Raw genomic sequence first — 25,753 nt, forward strand, 5'->3', positions numbered from 1 at the left:
GTTTTATGATTAAAAATCAATGTATATCCGCTGTAGAAAATTTTGAAAAAAATTAATAAACATGTAAAATAAAATTCATCCGTTATTCAAAAAAAAAAAAAAAAAAAGCAAAGCACACATCACATTCTCCAATTTTCCAAAGTAAAGCTCTGATGGGAAGCTAGCCCCTAGTAATTTCCTTACCAGAATGGTGAGGACTTCAATGATATCCAAGGAAAGCAGTCTTCACTAAGGAACAGTTTACAAAAAAGTTTATAATTGCATGTACCTGGCTTATAGCAGAGAAGAAATATACCAGAGAAGAAAATATCAGCAAATTCCTACTTAGGATTCTGTTGCTCTTTAAACAAAAGACAAGCTTTAGATAGTATTTTACTAAGTGTTACTATAACCCAATAAAGAACAGGTTTTAAGAGAAGAAGTTAAAGCTTAAAACAAAAGCACAGGTCATCATCACCACCATCATCATCATGTTAATGTCTTTGTCACTATCACCATATAATCTGCATTAGAAAGAGACATTACTTGGGGCGCCTGGCTGGCTCAGTTGGTTAAGTGACCAACTCTTGATATCAGTTTAAGTCAAGATCTCAGGGTCTTGGAATCCACCGCAAGGCCCTTCCTCTGCCCCTGTGCTGCTGGAGTGAGTCTGTTTGGTATTCTCTCTCTCCCTCTGTCTCTACTCCTCCCCCTCCACCATAAGTATGTTCTCTCTCTCTCTCTCCCTCTCTCTCTCTCTCGGATAAATCTTAGAGAAGAGAAGAGAAGAGAAGAGAAGAGAAGAGAAGAGAAGAGAAGAGAAGAGAAGAGAAAAGAAAAAGAAGAGAAGGATTCATCACCTGTAAGAGAAGGATCAGCCAGATGCATATGAAGTAACTATACAGACTTTTGCTCCTTCAGGGCATATTACTCTTCTGAGTAGCTGGTCTGCAGACATACACAGTATTTTTCAGATATAAGACTTTTGGGGAAAATGTTTTTTTAATTTTTAATAACATAATTCATGGCTACTGTGTAGATATAGTTCATACTCACAAACCAAAACCATAATTGCAAAGCTTATGACCACAAACATCACATATTAGACAAGTGGTATAGGGGTTGAGCAGCATCCTCTGTTCTAAAAAGCCAGGAGGCCTGTGAAAATCACTTTACTGAAAGACCTTCTGATTTAACATTCTATAGCTCCATAGTTTTCCAGACTTAGAACAGTAGCCATGAGGGTCTTGTTTTCAACACCAAGTAAGCTAAGAAGTGTATTTCTTTCTTCATTTTTTTTTCTCTTGACAAAATGAAACATCTTTAACAGTGACTTGAAACAAGAACTTAAAAAAGCTTGCTCAGAAAAAGTCACTTTAAAGGACCACCCCCCCCCCAAAAAAAAAATTGTGGATTTGGGCTATAAGAAAATCCCAGTGATATTAAAAGTCAGTAAACATTATACAGAAACCACCACTTCAATGACGACCTATTGAATTGTATTTTAATTGTCTTCACATCTTTCGTAATAAAAGTGAGAGCTAGAATATCAGGCCACTGAAAATCCAATCTACTCCCACCAAATTAGCTGTTATTTAAAAAGCCAATGACACAACACCAAGAGAAAGCAAAACACACCCTCCTAAATCATAAATCAGATGGTGAAAAGTACAATACAGCACAGTAAACTCTAACCAGACCACAAAGAAGGTTTCTCTCCATAAACATCAGATCAGGCAGCTAGAATGATTACCAGGCTTTCCTGTAACTGTCACCTGTGGTGGGTCTAATTACAGGCTACAGGCTAAGGCAACCATGCCCATACTACATGTTGCAATAAAAGGGCCATCAGTTCGCCAAGCCCAGCCAGACAACAGAGAGCACACGCCACCTGATGAGGAGCCCCAAAGATCAGCCAGAGAGACTAATAAAAATGACAGCTTAAAAACAAATGACAAAGCTTGAACCACACATACACACACACACACACACACACACACGCACACACGCACACACAAATGGCAGTATGAAATTAGCCAGAAATACAAGTGCTGAGCATGGCTTCTTCAACAGGTCTGGATCAAAGCAGGGAACCAGTTATAACTGTTTTCACACACACAGGTGATTTTTCTCCTTCTTCTCTTTTATTTCTAGATAGTCTGTTTCATTTTTGCATCAGACAAAATGTTTGCACAACCAGGTGTCACATATAGAAACAGATGGGAGGGGGGGTAAGCACTCATCTCTGTAAGAATCAAAAATAAAATCCCCCTAATTCAGGGGCTGTTGATCTGGGTTAAAGATTTGCCAGCTTCCTTCCTCTTCCCCCCTCTTCTCCAACTGCTGGCTGCATTTGCCCTCTTGCTGGAGATTAGCACCACTCACTGGATGGACAGCATCAAGAGAAAGCTAGAAAAATGCACGTTAGACAAGATTATGATGAAACTATTAGGCTGTCTATGGATTTTATCCTCTGATGGGGCCATAGGCTGTCACAGTCAGAGGAGGAGTTAGAATAAAAGGAAAGCAGTATCTGATAACAGATGATTTGTACTAGTTTTAGCATTCTTCCAAGAAGCATCAATTAGAAGCCTGTTGTGTACCCAACACATAAGCCATAAGGATATAGGCAAAGGTCAAAGATGAGGTCTTTGCCATTCTGTAGCCCACAATGTCCTAAAACAATCCTTCCAACATATGGCTATGCTACACTGAATAATTCTTTAGTTTTTCACATTAACATAAATTAATAGGCCACAGAAATAAAATTCCTCCATTTTTGATGTGAAGAATTAATTTATTAGGTCAAACATGAAGAGTACTCTCGTAGCTTTAAAGGCAGAACCACACGCTTTGGCATTTGGTGGTGCTAGGCACATGAATCAGCCCTAGAAATAGTTGACTAGTGAACACAAATGATGTGGCATATGATACAATGATTTGCATTTCTACCCTGTCCTGGAACAAGTCTTCCACAAGTCCTCATACAACATTCTCTGTGATGAAGCAGCAACTATGTGCATGTATGTGTCTGCACCTGCTCTAGTGAGGCCTCTCTCTGAGTTAGAAGAACAGCATACCTACCAATAGTCATATCACATAATAATCCCTACCCACATTTGTAGCCTATTTCACATTTTTAAAATATTCCCATGCATATTATCTAATTTGATCTCCAAAGGACAAATTTAATTTTCCTTAGGGTGGATGCTAATCATTTAATGGCACTGCTTTGATTTCAAATATAAGAGGAGAGCAGAGGAGAGAAGCAGGGGGTGGGCAACAAGAGAAATGGGGAGGAATGCTGGGGAGAGGCTAGGAGAAGTGGTATATAAATAAGGAGGAGGAGGAGGAGAAAGAGGGAAAGAGGGATGAGAGAAGGGAGATGGGAAAAGAGTGGGGGGTAGATAGGAGACTGGTGAGAGTTTAGCATGACAGATTCATCTCTGCACTTCATTATCTAATAGTGCATAAGACACTGGACAGACAATGGTTGTAGAAAGTGAGTGTAAAAAGAATGGGGCAAGCTTGAAGAGAGTATTGGCTGGGTCAAGGGGTGACAGGAGTTTCCAATCTCCAGATCTCTTCTCTAAGATTTAAGATCCTAAACTCAGGGACCAAGTTCAAATTAACAGTAGGGTATCTCTGGACAGTAGAGAGAACTAGACTGAATTCACTGGAATTTGCAAAAGACAATGGCTCACCACCAGCAAACTCACAGAAGGCAGAAGATGTGTGTGTGTGTGTGTGTGTGTGTGTGTGTGTGTGTGTGTGAGTACTTCCCAACAGAAAGTGTAGGGGAGACAGTAGATAGTGACAAAAGTGTTCCCATATAGAGCTGGCACCTATCATACAAAATCTAGAGCTAACCATTCACTTGTTATCTAAGGGGGCCATGTGAAGGTTGGTAATGTATGCTGTTTCAGGAATTAAGAAAAAAATGAAGATCTAATGCTTACTAGTCAAAATTCAGATGCTACAAAATACCAACCACTTTCAGTCAGCTTAGCTACAATTCTGAAAGTGCGATTCAATTATAAAGTTGAAAATATAAATATGAAAATATGCTAGAATCGTTAAGAGTGTCCTTTCAAATTTTCAACAGATAATCTTTTAATGCAATTACTGTAATTTTATTAAATGGCATAATTAGTTAATGCCTGAGAAGTTGTCAATAGAAGGTGCAATTATGTTGTAAAAATTATAATCACAATGTGCAATGATGGATTGTTCTGATGAAAAAAAATGCCGAGAAAACCCTTAAAAATATTTTTGAAAGAGTATTATGTAGTCCTCTGGGAAAAGGAAGATTTGGGGATTCATCTTCTAAATGATAAATAAAACAATGAATTGGCAAATATTTTAAGCATTTTATATAATATATTTACACGTTGTGCACACAGGTATATATGGATGCACTTAAAATGTCAAAAAATATCACCTCCTACAGATAAAATGGTTATTGGAACTGGATTTTTTTTCAGCTTTAGAGAAATACCGTTAATCTTGAACTCCAACTGTGCAAACACCTACTGAATAGGCAGTGATGTCTGTTTCGCACATACAACGAACTTCTGCTGGATATGGAAACAGCCACCAAATGTTTAATCAAATGCAGGTGCATCTAGTTGTGAATAAATTGATGATAGAACTTAAAGTAGTAAATCTTTTTGACACAGTTAATACATAAATATCAAAAGCATCAAAAAGACATGGACCAGCACTATTTTAATAGTCTTATTTTAAAACAAAATTCCCATTATAGCTGTTATTTGTAGCAAAGTAAATTCAATCTGAACATTCTTTAGACCACAGAATGGATCATGGGCAGAGCAATCCTCAAGATCTCGTATGAAATGCTAACTAGGCTGTTCTCACAAAATGTTCCAGGGAGAAGCTTCCTATTTCCCAAATATCTTTGCTTCTTGATCTATGTGTGTGTGTGTGTGTGCGTGTGTGTGTCTGTCTGTGTGTGTGTGTCTGTGTTTAAGCACATATGTGGCATGTGGGTTGGAAGGGTCCATCCTATTACTGTTACTGTTGTTTTTACATTTGATGTGAAATTGTTTCACATTGCTCAACATTCCAGGATCTCTACAAGCTAAGAATTTCATGTATGTTAAATATGGGATATCACTAAGAAAGTAGGGAACTGTATTCTTAACCTTATTGGAGAAGGGGAGGTTGATTGATGTTTTAAATTATGTATCATATTGCAGGCCCAGTCGACTCTGAAGAAGAAATTCTTCATTTTCTGACACTCAAAAAATTGAGGAAAAAAGTCACAGATGTTAAAATCATAGCTTTATGAAGATACCCATTGATATACGGTAGATTTAGATTACTTTTTAACATCAAATGTCCAAGTAAAAATTTAATAAAATAAGGAATCCATCAATGCCCCACAGACTTGCCTCCCTTGAAGCAATAGGTGTGTGCCTGAAAGACTGGTGGGAAATTGAAAAAAAAAATGCAATCCTTTTTTACAGCATTAGGAGACCTTTGCTATTTAAAATAATCTTCTGATGATGCCATCTGTCAAGTAAATGCTTTTTTGTCATAAGAAAAAAAAATAATGCACTTATGCCATAATGTAACCTTAGGTCTTTTCATAGACAATATTGGGGTTTGTAAAATACATGTACCCAACAGGAAAACAAAACAAACAAATAAAAACCCCATATAAATGATTGGTTCCACAGCAGAAACATCACAAAGCAGAATTACCTTTTGAGAACAAATTCAATTCATCCTAATATTAAATAATGTATTTGTACCAAAACAGGGAGATAGACAGTAGAGAACCCCTACTCCTCCATACACACTAGAAATACAAGTCTATCTCTCTGGATAACTGTTGTCTTAAGACATTTTGAAGGAATGCATTAATGTAGATAAATGTGCTTGTCTCTACTCATATCCCTTATTTTGAACAACCTGGAATTCTCAAAAAAAAAAAAAATCTGGCAAAAGTATAGATTCCATCCATGGCCCTTTCATGTAGTTGTTTTCAGCCTTCATACTCTCCTTGAAAGCCCTTTTCCATCATATAAGAGCTTTCCTTGCAAAGTGGGTAAAAATAACTCAGTCTCGAATTTGGGGGCTCAGCCTGGAACCAGCCACTGAGATTTTCCAGACCATCAAGCCAGAATCCAAGGATGTCATGTGCATGTGATTCCCAGGGTCTGGGCTGTTCCCCAGAGATGGTACAGACATTTCCACGTTTCGCCTCTTTAAATCTGGCTCCATCTCTTGTGAATATAATGACCATGACTGAGAATTATTCCCACTCCAATGATGAGGGTTCCCCCCGCTCAAAACATCTTAGAAAAGGCTTAAGTCCCATTAATTACATCCAAATACATATCTGAAATGACCAATGTCATCCCCAGAGTCATTATCATCTATTTAAATACTAGGACCACAGTCACTGCATTCTGAATATCAGTGAGAGGTAGTACAGTTCAATGGTTAAACACATGGACTCTGAAGCCTGATGGTCTGGGTTAATATCCCAGCTGTGGCTCTTAAAAGCATATGAGCTCTGACACTCTATTTAACCTCTACGGGTTCATTTTTCTCATCTGCACAAAGAAGGTAATAACCAGTACCTACATCAGCAGGTATTGGTGAGAATTAGATGAGTTAACATTTGCAAGATGCTTCGGACAGCGCCTGACACACAGTAAGCACTGAAATATGAGCTGTTAAAGACCCCTAGAGGTGAAAGTCTGGGTCTGAGAATGGCCATGTGCAGGTCTATGAAACACCATGTGCAATTACAAATCCATTCACAGACAAATACCCAGATGTGCTTCTTCTAGGCATGATTTTTAGTTACCCTTGGCCTCGGTCAGTAAACTGACATCTCATATTAATTTGTTTTTCCATTGGAAAAGTTAACAAGATGATTTTGGGGGGCAGAAAAGAGAAAATATATACACATTTAATTTATAAGAAGGAAAGCTCGAAAATGCAACACAGTAGAATATCTAGAAAACCTGGATGAAAGATTCAAAAGACAAAATGAGCAAAACTTTCAAAAGTCATCCTAACAAAAAGGTAATTGAGCCTGTAGAAGCATGATTTGGAATGGCTTGACCACTCTGCAGAAGTCCAAATTTATGTTCTTATGACAAATTAAGCTGTATAGGGAACATTCAAGTAGCACATGTCTGTGAAGTAAAGACAACTTTCTTCTCTGAGTATTGGGAATACAGCCACCCATGTAAGTGGAGAGGGGATTAATCAATCCCAGGGTGGAGAGGTTTACTCCTGGACAGTCTAGTAAGATAAATCCTCACAGGTCTGTCCACCCACTTCTGACCAGACACCATGTGGACTTATATCTTTATAGGCCGCTTGTCTTGAACCCTGCTTTCAACAAGATATGACATACTCGTATACACACCCATCGGAATCCTTAGAAAATATATGCTTTGCTTTCCTAAAGTCTTAAAATTAACAGCCAGAATATACTAAACATGATCCTGCAGTGTTCATGCTTTGTATCATCTGAAAATAGAGACACTGACATCATGTTAATAGGCGATTTTATGTTATCTGACAAAACATAAGAAAAGAAAAAAATATTCCTATAGTTTTGCCCTTAGCTGGCGGTGCAAGCTTCCCCCTCTAGAAGGCAAAGCCCCACTGGGAACTGGCTCCCCAGAAATGATTCTTTACACCTAAGAAGCGAACCCTCAGATGCACCTTATCTACTCTGTAATACAGAATGGCCTTCAAATGCAGTCCTATTGTTTAGTGAAACCTTGGCCTGAGACCTCACTTCAGAGCAATATGAAACTGTTCTGTCCCTGTAATGCCAAGGCAAGTGGACGAACCATGAACACACTGTGATACCAATGAATAAGGACCAGTAACAGCATCCTGTTGTCAGTAGATTGCAGGAGACAATTAGCGTGTACCACGACAAACCTGGCCACTACACAGTGGAGCAAGGAAGAGAAGAAGCAGGGCTTTGGCACCACTGGAGCCCTTCCTCTCCCTGGCGCAGGTCACCTGAGCATCCAACACTTTGCAGAAAGACAACCCTTAACAGGGTCCCACAGAGTCAGGGATACAGGACCATAGCTAGTTGTGGACCCAACGTGTAAAACCATCATCCAGACACTCTACAGGAGGCTAACATAAGTATCAGACAAGATGCATAAAATCAAAATGTTATCCCCAAAACTGAAGGCTTAGATACCCATAATCTTAAAAAATAATATGGGAGACCAATATATATGTATTCTTATTTTATCCTAAAAGTACATTTTCTTTATGTGCTCTTGCTTTAGGAGCAGAAATAGTTTTGGAATGATGATGATGATAATGGCAACAAAAACATTCTCTAAGAAGATGACACTTTATCGGCTTAGGGAGGGAAGATACCACCTCTCTGTATCTCTAGTATCTCAGAGATCTGCCACAGCTAGTCAAAGTAGACATAATATGAACATTCAAACACAGAATTGCAAATTAAAATGGAAAACTAAATGCTTTTAAGGGAGCACTCCTCATTCTAGTACCTGCAGAGAAAAGGTTTGTGCAGGTGTCATGTCATTCCTAACTGACTGCATTTTCTCAATGATGTTGGTTGGGAAATGTCTCCCAAAACACACACACACACACACACACACACACACACACACACACACTGGCCACTCCCCTAGTCTCACAAACCCATGTCTCCTTGCAAAATCCCACCATGGAGGACCAGCAACAAGAGCCCCGCGTTTATCTTCCATTTTGTGGGCTACAGTGACTTGAAAGGATGAAGTGGCAGCCTGTGTCTGCCAGCCTGGTAGAGTGCTTCCCGGTATAGTGGACCGGACGGTGCACAAGTGGCCCCACTGCGAAAGCTCCCTTCCCTTTTAGAAGTCCCTTTAGTAGACAACTTATTTCTATTCATTTGTTCTAATCTTTCTTCAGATCAGGCCGGCAGCCCATTAATCATTTCTGTCAGTCCCCTACATAAGCCAGTGCAACGGAGCTCTGTTTTTCTAAAAATCACAGTGCCAGAAATTAAGCTCAAGAAAGAGGAAATCCTCTCCTCTTCACAGGGGCTGGCTGGGGTGCTGACTGGAAGAAGCCACCAATTGTGTTGACTTTCCTCTTTTGCCCAGAATCACAAGAGAACATTCCATGGAAAGTTTTTTAAAGAGAATTCAGGTGGGAAGTGGAGGTGGGGAGGCTGAAGAGGAAGCCAACACATGAAGCCCCCAGCTGAGGAGAATGTAAGAAAGGAAAGGAGATGAATACATGCCAAGACAAGACAGATATGGATTAATAACAATCTTATTAATGTTTTTACTAAGGCTAATTGTTTTTAGCAACTTCAGACCAGAGAATATTAAAGGCCCAGGTTACAGCCATCATAGACCCACTACATCTTGGAGTAATGAAAATCCAAAATTAATTAAACCAAACAGAACATTCTCGATGGCAAAGAAAAAGACTCTTGCAGAGTTGATATACTTGTTTGTGTGATAAGGATGGGAGTGACCTTGAATCCACTGCCATCTTAGGCTGATTTTTTTTTAATTCTGTTTTTAATGAGGATATGCCTGTGAAGTAGGAGAGAGCACTGCCAATAAAAAACAAAACAAAACAGACAGAAGAATCATCATTTACCGAAGATCATGCATGACTCAGAACCACTCACACATCCTATTAGGCTTTATTGTGATCTCTGCACAGTGCAGAGATTAAGCGTGATAAAAAGGTACAAGATTTGCAATTGAGAGATTGGATTTCTCCTCCCATGTCTGACACTACCAATCCCATCAAGAACAAGTCCTTTTACAGATGGCGGAGAGTGCCCCAAGATGTCAGGTGAAGGCACTTCGAGTCCTTACAAGATTCTTGGACTCTCAGCGGTTAACTTCAGTGGGCCTGAGATCTCTTGTCGCTCTTCTAAGATTTTGTGATTTTTATTAAGCTCATAAGGATGGCCAGCATTATCAGGGAGAAGAAAGAGTGCATGCCATGTGCATTGGTCACTCTCTTAGGTGGTACTGGGTTACCTTGTCAAGTAACTCAAGTGGTTTGATATGAATAAATGTTTTTACATCAAAGTTTGGGAATATTTACTTAAAACATAAATTAGACAAGTTTAGTCAGGTGATTTTTCAATAGTCATTTTCCAAAAAGCAGCAGCATTCACTGGGACACAGGAAGAGAAACAGGCACAATGGAGGGACTAAAGGGACAAGGTTAATATAATAATAATCACCAGGGACGCCTGGATAGCTCAGTGGTTGAGCGTCTGCCTTCAGCTCATGACCTGATCCCGGAATCGAGTCCCACATCAGGCTCCTTGTGGGGAGCCTGCTTCTCCCTCTGTCTCTGCCTCTCTCTGTGTATCGCATGAATAAACAAATAAAATCTTAAAATAATAATAATAATCATCATCATCATACATAAAGACACATTTCTGAGTGGAAAAAAAAACATTTAAACATATATAAAACATTAAGTCTCTTAAACTTACTGAGAGATAGTACTTGGGTAAGATTTGGGTAATTTAAGGGATTTCCAAGGGTAAATCTGATGTAAGTATAGTCTTAGACATCAATATATTCATCTATGCTGCAATGTATTTCAGAAAGATGAATGGATACCATTTATGTTTTAAAGTTTCTTTATAGTGAACTTCAGCTATGTTGAATGTGTATTATTCTGCTTCATGTCAGTAAAATAAAGCCCATCTGCATTTGGATTTGGGACTTACTCAGAAGCAAATAATTTGAACATAAAAAAAGAAGCTTACCACGAATGCCACTGTACTTCTCAATGTGGATTCCCACTGGAAGCAGCTTTTAAGGAACTGTATTGTATTCCACATTGCCATGGTGATTCTTTTCACACGGTCTACATCTCTTGATAAGATCTAATAAAAAAATGGAAAACAAGGACCTAGATTTAAATACTCCAAATATTCTCTTTAGAACAGGCAGCTCATTTAAATTATATTTTGTATAGTTGCCAATTAAAAAATAGAATACGACGGAAAAGTCCTAAAGCTTCCTCTAAAATTCTTTTTAAGACACCATCATCCATAGCGGGGAAAAATACAATGTACTTTATGACTCTTTGATGGAGAATAGCCTGTTTCAATAATATTCAGGACAAAACTGAGCTGGTAAAAGCTATAGCAGCAGGGCATTTGGTGTGTGTGAGAGAGAGAGAGAGAGAGAGAGAGAGAGAGAGAATCTATACTGTTTAGTTTAGAAGGAAATGGATGGATTTATTGTAGAAATTAGATGTGTAAGTATTCTAGCTCATGTCATCCAGAAGAAAAGGTCTACAGGAAAGCATAATTCTGGGAGGAGAATCCAGCTCTTCTACCTCCTAGCTGTGCAACCTAAGACCAGTTTCCTAACCTCTCTTGTCTTCTAGGATGGGGTGGATCTTAGTATTCACCTTGTAGACAGTGAAGAAAGTTAAGGGCCTTTGAAAAGTGCTTGCCACATGGTAAGTGGTCTCAAGTACCTGCATCAAAAGCACAAGCTTCAACCGGGTAAAAATCTGGACACCCACAGTGGTGAGAGGCACACAGGGAGGATCCCTACAGGTCCCAGGACTGCAGCCCCAAATCCCCTGGAGCTCTCAGAGCCCAAAGCCACCCCATGTGGAGGGAGGTCCTGTTTGGCAAAAGAAACGTCTTTTCTCCCCTTTGCAGGCAGATTCATTTCAACTTGTTTGCAAAGCTGCTCTACCCCCACCTACCCCTACTTAGGTTTTAACTTTCAAGTAAAGAGGGCACAGGCAGTAATAATAATAATAGTAAAAGCCATTTACTCAGATTACACCAAATAAATATTACACTCCATGTTATGGCAGACCAAAACAAAACATTGGGATGCTCCCTTCAGAAGACATTCCAGGCCTTTCCCAAGTGTGCCCAGAAGTTCACGGGAAACAAAGGGATGAGGAGATGCATTTATATTTAACTGCTTTATGTCATCCACAGCTGCTCACCCCACAGGAAGTGGTGGAAGTAATAAACACTTGAAAAAGGGGACACTTTGTTCTTTGTTACACAACTGAAGAGGGACAATAGGTACAGAGTGAAATCCTGAACTGCGTCTGAATAAGACAGGGAGGGACTCTGAAAAGAAACATAAAGGTCATGCTTAAAAAAAAATGCAAAACTTCCTCCTACTGGGCCCTGATCCTCCCTTTTTTCTTAAACTGTGTGTGTGGAGAAATGAAGAGAAACAGGCAGGAGACACTTAACTAAAAATGAGGTAAAACACCAACATATTCCAACTATTTAGAAAATACAAACTTGGTAGGAGCAGCTTGGGGGAGCTTGAGGCTAGAGGCCCCGAAGATCTCGGTGGGGCCAAGGTGGTAAAGGCCTCCTGCGAGGAGGAGGCTGAAAGGGCCTGAAGTGATTGAGGCCAGCTGGGCAAGCCAAGTCGAGGAATCTTCCTTGATAGAATGACCTGGGAGACAAAATGGAGGGCTGACACCTACTTCATCCAACATCTAGGCTTCCAGTCTTTTCCTTCTTAGCCTGCTGCCTGAGGTCCTCATTCTGGGACAGAGGGGATAAGGAGGAGGAAGGAGTGGAGGTGGAAGGAGGGTGGGAGGGTGGGAGGGAGGGAGGGAAGGGAGGAAGGAAGGAAGGAAGGAAGGGAGGGAGGGAGGGAGGGATGCTAAGTAGGGAGGAATAAGCACTTCCGGTACTGAGTGTACCAGAAGCCAGCTGACTGTACCCACCTACCTTTTTGGACAGCTTGCGGCTATCTTCAACAAAGCGCTTTTCTCTGGGAGTAAAGGTCCTAATGCTTGCTTTGACCTAGAAAGACATCATTGTTTTGTTTTGGTTTTTTTTTAAGCAGCATTTAAATAGACTTCATTCTTCTCTCTTTCTTGTTAATGACTGGGAAAAATATGGAAACCACTATCTTCTGACCCTAAGACCCTTGGCAGGGAGCAGAGGGATTGGGGAGGGGGGCACTCCGCTGTGTTCCTGGGAATCTCATTTCACCAGCACAATTGGGCAGGTCAGACCAGATCTGACTGGGGAACTCCAGAGTGTTGTATCCATTTTGCATACCAGTGGAGGTATTTTAAACCACTGTTGAGGGGCACCTGGGTGGCTCAGTGGTTGAGTGTCTGCCTTTGGCTCAGGTCATCAGGTCATGATCCGATCCTGGGGTCCTGGGATCGAGTCCTGCATCCGGCTCCCTGCGGGAAGCCTGCTTCTCCCTCTGCCTGTGTCTCTGCTTCTCTAGGTCTCTCATGAATAAATAAATAAGATCTTAAAAAAAAAAAAAAAAAAGAGCCTGGGTTCATGAGGCTCCCCAACTAATCTTTTTTAAAGATTTCTTCCATGACAAAGATGATGGTCTCTCCCAGGCAGACCTAATATTTTGAATTGTCTATTAAAAATTAAAACACCTCTTTGTGGCAAAGTAAGAAAACACAAATGGGACAAGCTTGTGATATCTACAGAAGGGTACACTCTGAATGTATCATCAGGTCTAAAAACTACACCTACCTTCCCATCAAGTTTTTGAAGGAAATTTTCACCAAGAATAGCTTTCCTGCGAAAGAAAATCAGTTCCTGGCTTGTAAAAACACCTTTCCACACAGCATCGCATTTTCTCTCAAGTATATGGAAAAGTACATAAGTGAGTCCTTTGAGACCCATTTTATGGGGAATATGCTGAGGCTTAGAAAGCATTAGTAGTTTGTCCCGCTCACCATACTTCAGAAAAGCCCAAAGAATAAAATTCAAGTCCTTCTGCTTTCCATCAGATGGACAGATGGAAAATAACACAACTGACATCTTTTCCTTGTAAATGTTCTTCCTTCAGTCTCAGGTTTGAATTGTGTAGAGTCTATATACAAGGGCTTGCCAGGAAGAAGCAGGAAATGAGGAGTTGCCTGTGGAATAAGAGGCACAGAGGATTTCCTTGGGGGAAAAAGGGAACTAAATGGGAAAAAAAAGAGGATTATTTTATTTTTTAAAATATTTTTAAAGATTTATTTATTTATTCATGAGAGACACACAGAGTGAGAGGCAGAGACACAGGCAGAGGGAGAAGCAGACTCCATGCAGGGACTCGATGTGGGACTCGATCCCAGAACCCTGGGATCACACCCTGGGCGAAGGTAGATGCTCAAACACTGAGCCACCCAGGTATCCCAGGATGATTTTATGAGTAATTCTTAAATACAATAAACAAGAAGCAGGGTGGCACAGGAATCACTGCAAAATCAGAAAGTTGCTGACTCATTTATTTATTTGTCAATCAGCTCCGTTATTTAATTCCATTTGCTCGTTGTCGAATGGCATTAATGATACCTATTTACCAGGTTTATTGTGAGGATTAAATGCAATAATGTCAGAGCCTGGCCCATTGCAGGTGGCCACTAAATGGCAGCCATTCTTATAATTACTGTAAAAGCTCCATTACCCTACATTCATTTCTACCACTAACTGGATTAACCTGCTTTCTCCTTTTCCTTTCTGGAACCTACTGCAGATACACGGCATATGCATGGTCACAGTAAGTAGGCTAGTTCTTTGCATGTCGAGGAATCTCTGCTCACAATAATCAAATCGACTGTGCGAACTCCCAAACTTGTTTATGCCAGTTTTGCCCAGTATTATAATTCCATATTTTAATCAATTATCATATAAATTATTGAAACCCCAGCATAGGCCAGAAGACTTTAAATGTGGGTTGTTCTAGAAAGCCTTGATAAAGGTCCATCCCTAAAAAGATAGTTTTTGAGTTAATAATTTTATGGGGGGAAAAACAGTCTGGAAATTTCTATATTCAGATTGTTTTGTATCTTAGTAGATAAAGTAGATCTCCACTTTAAAAGAAACCTGAAACTAGATACGACTATATATATTATGAGCATATTTATGCAAGGAATATGTTATAGAACACAATAAATCCATGGTATAAAAAACAAATTTTATGACCAGAGCGAAGGATTGGCAAATGAGTATTCACATATTTTATATTAAACTAAAGGTTTAAGATATGTTTGAAAAGTTCCTCCTAAATTGCAGTTTCTAAATGAGTAATTACTTGTTTTGGTAGTATTGGATAGCTGGACAGCTACTGTAACAATTAAATAACATGTCAGGGGCTTGCAAAGACCTCTGTCTGACCACCAGCTGTGGCCTTAGAGAAGATTACAGGCAATAAAGCTGCTAACAAACTAATTTCTCCTTTTTTAAAAATTTTTTTCCTTGACATTGAGATGTACTGGAAATTAAACACCATCATTTCTACTGGCTCAAGGGGTTAATACCAGTTAAAAACTGGATTGTCTGGCATTGATTTTACAGCTGAGGTTTAAAACCCTGTTTCTCTCTCTCACTGCAACATTTCTGAAACACTTTTACATGAATTTGAGTCTTGCCAAGCTGGTCATCTTTTACTTTAGGTACAGAGAAGCTGGAGGGTATGGATGGCCCAGCTAGACTTACCGGATTATATATGAGGTCCATCTCCAAGTAAATAGCTCCTTTAAAAGCTTGTTCTAAATCTTTATTCTTCAATACGTAGCAATTCGGTTGTCCATCTCGAATCTGTCATAAACAATAGGTAAAATACCAACTTTCTGTGGAGTTTGAACTGGCAAAGTTGAAACTGCACAATGCACACACAGATGAAGCAGATATTCAGCAAATAGTAAATCCATCATACATCGACCTTAAAATCTAGGGTGCTGTTATAATTGAGAAGATAAAGTAACAATCAGCAGGCTGAAACTGGGTTAATAATGAAAAATTAGTCATACAAGTTATTAGTAGGTCTACATGGGCTTTCCTTCAAGAATCTCAGATGTTACCCATTTTCATTGATTAGAAATGATTAATATCTTACAAAATTCCTGGCCAGTATGTCTCAAGATTGCCAAGGTCATGGGAAAAAGGAAAGCCTCAGAAGTTGTCACAATTCAGAAGACTGAAGGAGATAAGATGATTAAATGCAATGTGGTACTCTGGGTTGGATCCCAGAACAGAAAAAGGACATTAGTGGAAGAACTGGTAATATACAAATAAAGACCAAAGTTTAGTTAACAGTAATGCACAACGTCTGTTTTCTTTTTTTAGTTTTGATAAATGTACCATGGCAATGTGAAGAGTTAACATTATTAGGGGAAACAAGCCAAGGGGTACATAGGAACTCCAATTATCCTTGCAACTTTCCTGTAAATCTAAAATTATCCCCAAATAAAGTGGTTCTTAAAATATTTTTAAGAAATAAAGGAACTGATTTTAATAAGATGATCAGTGTTTCACAGCCATGAAGCAATGCAAATTCAATTCACGAGGAGCTGAAGCTGAAGTCAAAATCAAAAATATTTACAATGCACAAAATGCTGAGTAGTTTTCAAAATAAACAAGTGCCTCTGATATCATCTCTCAGCCAACAGGTCACATCACTTCCAGACCCTAATCTGCTAGTGGACCCCAACATGTAAGGCATCCAAGAAAAATACTTCTTGTACCATTTTAGAAATGATGTGGGTCCCATCAAGGCATTCACTTTCCAGATTCAAAACCAGCCTTGCTTTTTATGATTACACAGCAGTATACTGCATTGATTAAACTTCTGGCTTGTAAGAAGAATACCTGGTAACTCCAAAAGGACATCAGCAAAACTTGAACTAACAAAAGCTCCATTTAGGATTATAATAATCAAAGATTTGAAATAATGTAGGAAATTTGATGGCATGAAATTTGAGCCATATTTTAACTGACTATTGCTGTCACTACAAGTATTCAGCACAAGTGTTCTTATAAACAGTGGTGGAAATGAGTTGAATAAGTCATGGGGGAAACAGAGCCATTACACTTTACAAGGGAGAGGTCACCTTCCTTCCCAAAGTCACCCCACCTCTCAGATTGAATAGGTTTTAAACAGAAAGATGGTTTTCCTGGCCAGTGGCTAAGAGGAAGGGGGTGCCCCATAAAGACCTGGTTTCCTTCCTAAACGGTGTCCAAACAGGATTCTGAGCTTCCTCTTTTATCCACAGTCTCACTTAATAAATTGTGGGTGTTAAAGTTGAAAGAAATAAATACAAAAACAGCATGACAATTTGCCAACCTGAATTCAGTCCAATTTAGCTGTGCCTCAACCCACAGTCATTGTACTGTTATCTTAAAATTTCCATGATTTCTTCAGGGTTAGGAAAGGGCAACAGAAGAACATGAGGTATCGGTAGAAAAAAATATATTTTATAGTAATTTGGGGGGGGGGGGTGATTTCTTTGTAAATGATCTTTTCCTCTTTTTCAAATGTGCTACTATTGTGTCAGCAAAACACAGAATCCACCCAGGGATGTTAAATCAGTTATTAAAGCTAGAGATATCATATAGGCTATTCATGTTGGGTACTTTCATATAATATTATCTTAAAGCATATCAATTATAAGTTTACACATTTGTAAAATGTTTGAAAGATTACAGAAAAGAAACAACACAAAAATCCCTTTGAACTTCTACAAATCTCACAATCCCATCCCCAGACAGAAATTAGATCAGAATTTGGCGTGTATCCTTCCTAAATTTGTACTGAGAATTTATATTCATAAATATCCCCTTGAAAAAAGTAATTTAAATTCTTTCTGTGTGAAACTGTATTTTGAACCTCACTTTGTATTTATCAATCAATATGATTTGATAATGTGTATATAGTACACAGATCTGGTTTTCTTTAAACTGCTATATAATATTCAGAATATGAACTTACTCATTTATTAATTTTCCTATTGATGAACATTTGGTTGATACCAATTTCTCAGTCTGTCTGCTATAGGAATATCTTTTGGGAAAAGGGAGAGTAAGGGAAAGAGGAAATATCCTACTTTGTATTGGGATATGTTTAATTTAAGAGCAGGTCAATGTATTTGAATATTTAGCATATTCAACACTGAAAAAGTGATCAAAGGGAGTATTTTTAAAAGATTTTCATTTTTCACAGTCTTTATATAATATAGGAACTTCCAACACAAGAATATAGGATAAAAAGTTCTGTAGCATCTCAACTTGCAAAACTGCTATATGAGAGCATCTAAACAACAGGAAAGGAAAGCTAACCATATTCTTCCTGTCAAGAGAATTATGTTTGTAATTTATACATAGAACTCAGAAAATCATTTCTGGCAGTTTATGAAACTGTTTATAAAACCTCTAATAAATAGGACAATTAAAACACAGCCAAAAGAAAATTTAGAGCAAAGAATCTATATATACCTTCATCTTTTAGGTAGGAGATAGTCACTTAAATGAAGACCTAAAATTAATTTTTAAGTCTCTGTTGACCAAGGCAAAAAACAACTATACAGTTTTCGATTTGTGACAAAAGGCGGTCTCTAAGTTCATTTGGAGAGTCTTCCTGGGTTGACATCTGGGATGATTTAATTTCATTCCAAGATAAAGGTCATTGAATAAAAAAACAGACAATGTCTTTCACCCGTTATGAGAAAATTCTTCAGATTGACTTATCACACACATTTTGCATGTTCATCTATTCAGAGGTGAAGAGCACAGATACTGGGCAATCATTTGAGGAAAGCACTTCTGCAGAACAGTAACATAGATTTAATCTAATTAGAAACTGACTTCAACAATCAAGGAAATGGGCATTTGCATATCCCTTTATTTTCATAAACAATATATCAGAAAGCTTTTATCAAGTGCATAACAGTTAATTCCTGGTTAAATTAGCCAGTGAATACAAGAGTACAGGAAGTTTTTTTGTTTTTGTTTTTTTGTTTTGTTTTGTTTTGTTGAGTAATGATTCAGGATTTTGGAGCCAAAGGACAAATTATAAAGAAGACAGTCTGGTTTAGATTTGAATCTGACCTGAAATCATCTTTTAACTATTCAATAATTTTTTCTACTTAAAAGAATTTTAAATCTTCTTAAAAAAGCTTTTTGATAGTAAATATGAGTAACTTTTTAAAAGTTGGATGAATAAGTTTTTAGTCAAAAAGATACTACATTCATTTTTTAGGAAATATTTTTTTAATCAGCATATAACAGAAGTTGATTATGTGGAATAGGGAACAAAATTGTTTTCTCATCTCAAACTCTCTTTAAAGAATTATCATTATTATGCTTTTCTATAAATTTCCTTGACTGGACCAGTTACCAACTGATGCAATAGAAAAGTTAATCAGAATCAATATGCATAAAATCCATCAACTGGTTTAGGGAGGGAAGATACATATTTAAGAGCAAAATCCAAAATAAAGAGTCATATTTATCCCTCAGCTTGACCCACCTGTGAAAAAGTGGAAAGTATCTGGGTATAAACAAGCATGCTGCTAATCAAACACTTTTCTTTCCATGCAAAGGGGGAAATACTTCAATGTGACAACATCACAATACAACAGTTGGTCCTAGCTGATGCATATATACAAAATGACTCTCTAATAAAATGAGAAGAGGACAGACATGTGGCTGGGTAAGAGGAAAATAAATACTCTTTACTTGGTAGTAATTCACATTCATATCCCTACTTGGAAGCAGGCCTGCTTCCAACGGCATGAATTACATACAAACAAACCCAAATGGCAACGGAAATGAAAATGCCCACAGGTTATTATTTGCCCTGACTATAAAGTCAACCACCTGCCAGGGGAGATGACACTGAACTCATTACCCTGACCCTTACCATTTATATCCACTTCTTCTCCCTTTTGAGGCCATCCATCCCACCCAAAACCCAGCTCAGAACCTTGGAAATGGCAGGAAACTTTGGTGGACCCAGCATTTATCAATTCCTCTCTCTAAAATATAAGCTATCTTACAAAAATAATATATATATATATTACTTTTATATATATACTATGTAATCTATATATTATATATATTCTTATATATAAGAATTATGTAAAATTTACAAAAATGGTTTAAAAAGTTTTTACAATATTATATTTTTTAAAACAAGTAAACACACATCTCTAGTTTTTAATGTACATTTGTATTTACTTATGAAAATAGGATTGTAGTGTATTTGATAAAATTTGGGACTCCAGAGGCAGATGAACTGAGTTTAAATTCTGACTCTGCCTCAGATTGACTGAATAACTTTGGACAAGTTACATAACTCCCTCTGTTTGACAGTTTCCTAATCTGTGAAGTGTGAATAAAAAATTATACGTATCTCAGAGGTTGCTATGAAAAAATCAGCAGAAAGCAGTAAAGAGTGACAAGTAGAAACTGCTCATTAAATAATATCTATTCTTAGTCTTATATTCATTTATATACTTATTAATCACTTGTCTTTTAAATTAAAAAAAAAGCCATAGGAAACATCCCCAATGTAATAATCAATTCTTGTACATAATTCAGAGTAATCCTTCACCTCATGAAGATTCTATAATTAACCAATCCATTGTAAATCACTGTCTCCAATTTTTAACTGTAAACACTGATGATTTTATATATAGCTACCTCTATGCATCCATGATGCATTCCCAAAAATATATTCCTAGAGATGGAATTGCCGAGTCATAGGATATGCCTGTTCTTGTGGTTTTGGCCAAGTACTGCTAGTTAGCCCTCCTAAAATGCGATATTAATTTCTAGTCCTAGCCTTGGTGAATAAGCCTATCCATTTCCTTGCAACCTTGCCAACTGCAGGCATTTTTATTTAATATACAGCAATTTCAAGGGAAGAAAATGGCCTCAGGTTTTTTTAATATGTGCTTTTTCTTTTTTCCAACTAATGAGACTGCACATTGTCTTTCCCATGTTTATTAGTGGTGGGCCATGGTAGGACTGGGAAGCCAGACTTAGATTCAATTCCCATTTCTGGCATTTAGCATCTGTGTGGCCGTGGGTAATTACTGTATCTCTCCAAGGCTCAGTTGCCTCTCTGAAACAGATACCTAGAATATAAATGCTCAGAGATATGTGTAGATTAAATTTTAATCCATTTTATCAAAGTGCCTTCTACGAGGCTTATATCGAGTCATGTTCCCTCCAACAGCACAGAGAGTCCTTTGTCTACTTTTAATCATCACTAGTAATGAAGAAATCTACCATATCTGTTAATCCAATTGCTTCAATTAATTTGATCATTAAGTTACTACAGCAAGGGTGATGACGATGGTGGATGACATTGTAAGTGGGTACCATGTGCTACTGTACTCACTTCACATTGCTCAAAGCATTTAAATTCTCGCCGCAGCCTCCAAGTTAGACATTATATTTATCTTCATTTCATCAAGGAAGAAATGGAGACAGGTTAAGGAACTTGTCAAAAATCACACAGCCAATGATGAGACAAGACTGGGGGCCAACCCAGGTGGTCTGGCTCCGTCTTCTGCACTTTTAAGGACCATGATCCTTACTGAATAAAGCCTGAGCCATTTAGATGTTTATTAGCTATTTGAATTTCCACCTGTTGGAATTAACTTTTTTGCTAAATTGACTTGTCTCTTCCTTTTGGCTTAAAAAAACAAAAACGTTCTATGTTAGAGATATCATCCATTTGTTTCTACATTGCAAGTTTTAACTTACAATATCAATTTTTGTTTTCACCATATTGACATCTTCAGATTTTTTTTTCCTTTATCATTCCTGTTTTCAGGTTAACATAGGACTTCCTCATTATTTTAACAGTTTTATTTATGAAGTTTGTTCCAAGTGTTTGACCTTTAATTCATGGCAAAACAGTTACTGTGTTCAATGTAACACATTGATGCATTTTTCCCTGATGAGTAAGCAACTGGCTTTCCCAGAATCGCTCATACAGTCATCACTTCATTTATCCTTTTCCTCAGTGACTTCATGTTTCAAATTTATTATATATATAAAGTGATTTCCAATCATTTCAGGTTTTTTTCATGTCTTTTAGTACGGTTCTAGAACTTCCTCACATAGGACGTAAGCATTATAATTGTTTTGGTTTCCTGCTGTTAAATTCTTGATGCTTTCTGTTTTTAAAATGTTTTCCTATTGGGTAAGGCCATTGATTATTTTTTTCTTAATTTTGACTTTGCTTACATTTCACTGACCTTTTTTAATTTCAAGATGCAGTTCATTAATTTTGTTCATATGTAAATTATAGTTGACATCAGATAGATAATATTGTTTTCTTCATTAAAATATAAATTCTTATAGTTTTACATTGGTTGGGTCTGACATAAAAAGCTTTATTTTAATTTGTAAGCAGAGAAGTTCATTAAATTCAAAATCTCTCTAATTGTTCAACAGTAAGTCTGATGTCTGTGATGCTTCTGATAGATCTCCATCATGGTAAGGCAGTACTCATCAATTACTAATTTATTAGACTAATTTTTTCCATAATCAGGAACAGATGTTAAATTTTATCAAATGCCCCTTTCAAATCTATTGAGATTGCCAAGTTTTGTTCTCTTAATATATTAATAATATAAATTACACAATTAGATTTCTTAATGTGCTTTCATGGTCTTCCTAATGGTCTTCCATGAAAGGTATATGATTTCCTTTTTTGTTAAATCTGAGTTTTTGATATCAGAATTCTTCTAAGCTCAATGAATGAATGAATGAATAAACTCACAAATTTTCTTTTATGTCCATTTCAGTAATGTAAAAATTGCCTGTGCCATTAAGGTTTTGAAAAACTTGCTCATTAAACAATTTGAATCTGTTATTTTCTTATTTGGAAGAGAAGATGTAGGGAGAAAAGGGTGAAATTATTTGATGATTTTTTTCTGATATTTTCATAAATAATTATTTCATTAAAGAATGCATTCAGTATCTGATATTCACATTTCTCTATATTTTAAACATAATTTTTCTTGCTATTTTTACACATTAATTTTTCCAGATGGGGAACTTTATTATATTCATAGTAATCTGGAAGATTTTATACCTTTATAACACTCAAATTTTTTCAAGATATATCCCTATAGTGATTCAAGTTGTCTTCCATACTCTTCAGTATAATTTAGTTATGTTCTTCATAGCGATCCCCGTATTTCTTGTTTCCTTATTTTTAATAATATACACTTTATTTTTCATTAGCCTTGTAACTGGCCTCTCCATTTTATTGGGTTTTGGAGAAACAAATACTTGGATTTATCATATCAACTGTTTACATATTTTCTACATTTTTGTTCTTTTTTTAATCTTCATAAACTCCTTTTACTAATTTTATTTACTTTATCTTTTGTTGTGATGCCTAATTGATATTCAACCTTCATTGTTTAATTATAAAAGCATTCAAGGTAAGGATTTCCTCTGAATAATACTTCTGGCCCTTATCCATAGCTTTATGTATAGTGTTTCATTGCTAATTTCTAAAAAGTCTGTAACTGTAGTTTTGGTATCTACATTAGCTCCTTGGGACTTTTTTTTTTTTTTTCCACCTGGTGTTTTGATATTTGTTTCATTTTCGTTACTAATTTATGTTTGCCCAACACTGTGATCATAATTTAGTTTCTGCCTTTTTGGAATCTATTGAGACATTTTTTGAGCCCACATGATCAGTATTCAAGCACATTAGACAGGTATTTGAACAGAATATCTTATATATTTATGTGTGTACACACACACACTATGTTAGATCAAGCTTATTGCTTAGTCTCTAAAATTTGGGAATCACTGCTTTAATATGCCTAAACTTCACATAAGAACTTGTTGAAAAAGGAACATTCCAGGGTCTCATCCCCAGAAATTGAGTAGCTGTAGGACAGTACGCACAAACTTAATGAACATTCACTTCATGGAACTTGGACTTTCAAACATTTGGGCCTTCAAGAAACATCACTTTACAGCCTTATTTTTTTCTGATATTTCCAAAGCTGCATAGATAATATAATCATGTTTCTAAGTTGATAATTTTTCTTGTATTTCAAATATTTTTAACATATATATGTGTGTGTGTGTACACACACACACACACACACACACACTTCTCTGGGAAAGTATTCACATAAAGATTAATGTCTGCTCTAAGTTTTATTGGTAATGAAATCATTTTGGGGCCATAAAATAACGTGTCCTCTGTATGTTTCTGACTTACCACTTATTTACATCTATGCATTACACTTTTGCCCATCCATTTCTGCTTTGCCACAATTGAGGCATTCTGAAGAAGCAGCAGCTAGATTTTACTCTTTTACTCAATGTAAGAGGTTTTTCTGTTTACTAGAAAAGTTTCACCCACTCAGCATTTACCCTCATGTGGGGTATGCTTGGATTTAATACTTGCTATCTTCTTGTTCCAAGACATTAGAGGAATTCCATGAGGCATTCTTTCTCCCTTTGCCTGCCCATCTTAACCAAATCCCATCCACCTTGTATATTACATAGGGTTTGTGATAATTCCAGCATGTTAAAGGCACCTTTTCCTAGTTTCCAGGGCCAATTGACAAATCTGCCTCATTTACATTTTTAAAATGTATTTCAAAGGACATATTGGAAGAGGATTAGGCAGGAAGGAGAGTTGAATATGTTTTAGCCATTTTTAAATTTTTAGGTGGCCATACATCCATAAATTTTAATGTAAGGTAAAATATAAATATTCTTTATTTTAATGGCCAAAACCTTCAGCATCAACTTAAAAAAAAATGACTGTGTAACTGTGTCCATTACAATATACAAAACCTATCATAGGTGAAATGAACAAATACTTAATTGGAAATGCAAATGAAGATGTGTATGGACATTTATTTGGTACAAGCAATTATAGAAAATTTGTCCCATAAAACTAATTAAGTGAAGCTGTTACTGGAACAGCTAGTTCCCCTGCATGTGGAAATGTAGAGAATGCTAAGGGCTACAGAAAGCCTGTGCTTCTGATCATGAATTCACTTGCACGTGTTGGCATGGTTTAAGAGGTCTCAAGTTTGCATCAAAATGTAGGACCTCCTCAGATTACAGATGATTTTTTTTCTTAGATATTAGGAGACAACAATAAACAGAAAGATTTTTTCCCTGTTTTACAGAAAGCTGATTTTTAAAGTCTTCCTAGATGGGTCCATTCCAGAATTTCTGAGATGATACACATATGTCTGAATAGAAAGAAACATCCTGGAGGAGAAGAACTCAGACTGAGTTTCAGGACAAAATTAGAATCCTTACCTGAGAACAGAAATATTTAAATAAATCTAATGGGATTGGATAATAATTAAGAGATAGTGTCTATGCTGGAAATATTTTAAAACTCTAAAATGTGTTTACTGTTTTCCAATGCACATTTGCTATGTTATTGATTAGAAAATATTTGGAGTAACATGAAAATGGGCAAATATTAGAAGTCTTCAGATGATAATCCATGCCAGTTACATTTCTACTGTTTTTAATCATGAGTAACAAGTTTTACATATCTATATAACCATTTAAAAGCCAATTGTTTTATTAAAAAACTTGAACAGAAATGAAATACATGGAAGGATGACCTGTATTATGTAAGCATATGTACATGCTTTGAACAAATCACTGCATTAACAGATACACTGATTTTAGAACACAGATTTTAAGTGAGCCAATAGTCAGCCAGCACATTCACCCTGATTAAAAGATACAGTGGATTCAGAACAGACTTTTTATTTAACAGGCTGAAATGCACTTAGCACATTATCATTTTGAGAGAGATTAAAAGTTGAAGTGCATTCAATACTTTATGCTGAGACATTTTGAAATGTAGTTTGCATTTTCTCTGAAAGTGTAAATCAAGTTTTCATTTATGACTTGATTAAAGAAAATGTATTCTCACAAAAATTATTCATAATATTCTCCCAGAAACACAATTTTTGTTTTTAGACAGAAAAGAAGGCA

The 25,753-nt window shown here is 36.9% G+C and overlaps 1 protein-coding gene across 10 annotated transcripts in view; it reads right to left on the bottom strand.

Annotated features, from left to right (window-relative positions):
• Positions 1 to 25,753, bottom strand: part of MCTP2 (multiple C2 and transmembrane domain containing 2) — a 242,141-nt gene that overhangs the window by 70,486 nt on the left and 145,902 nt on the right. For all 10 annotated transcript variants that reach the window (XM_072798305.1, XM_072798333.1, XM_072798352.1 and 7 more), the window contains 3 exons: positions 15,452 to 15,553; positions 12,719 to 12,793; positions 10,757 to 10,876 (listed from right to left, as the gene is read on the bottom strand). In XM_072798305.1, coding sequence (XP_072654406.1) covers positions 10,757 to 10,876; positions 12,719 to 12,793; positions 15,452 to 15,553 — 297 coding nt within the window. The remainder of the gene's footprint in view (positions 1 to 10,756; positions 10,877 to 12,718; positions 12,794 to 15,451; positions 15,554 to 25,753) is intronic.

The sequence above is a fragment of the Canis lupus genome, chromosome 2, assembly GCF_048164855.1.
Source record: "Canis lupus baileyi chromosome 2, mCanLup2.hap1, whole genome shotgun sequence".
In the NCBI taxonomy this organism is placed as follows: Eukaryota; Metazoa; Chordata; class Mammalia; order Carnivora; family Canidae; genus Canis; species Canis lupus.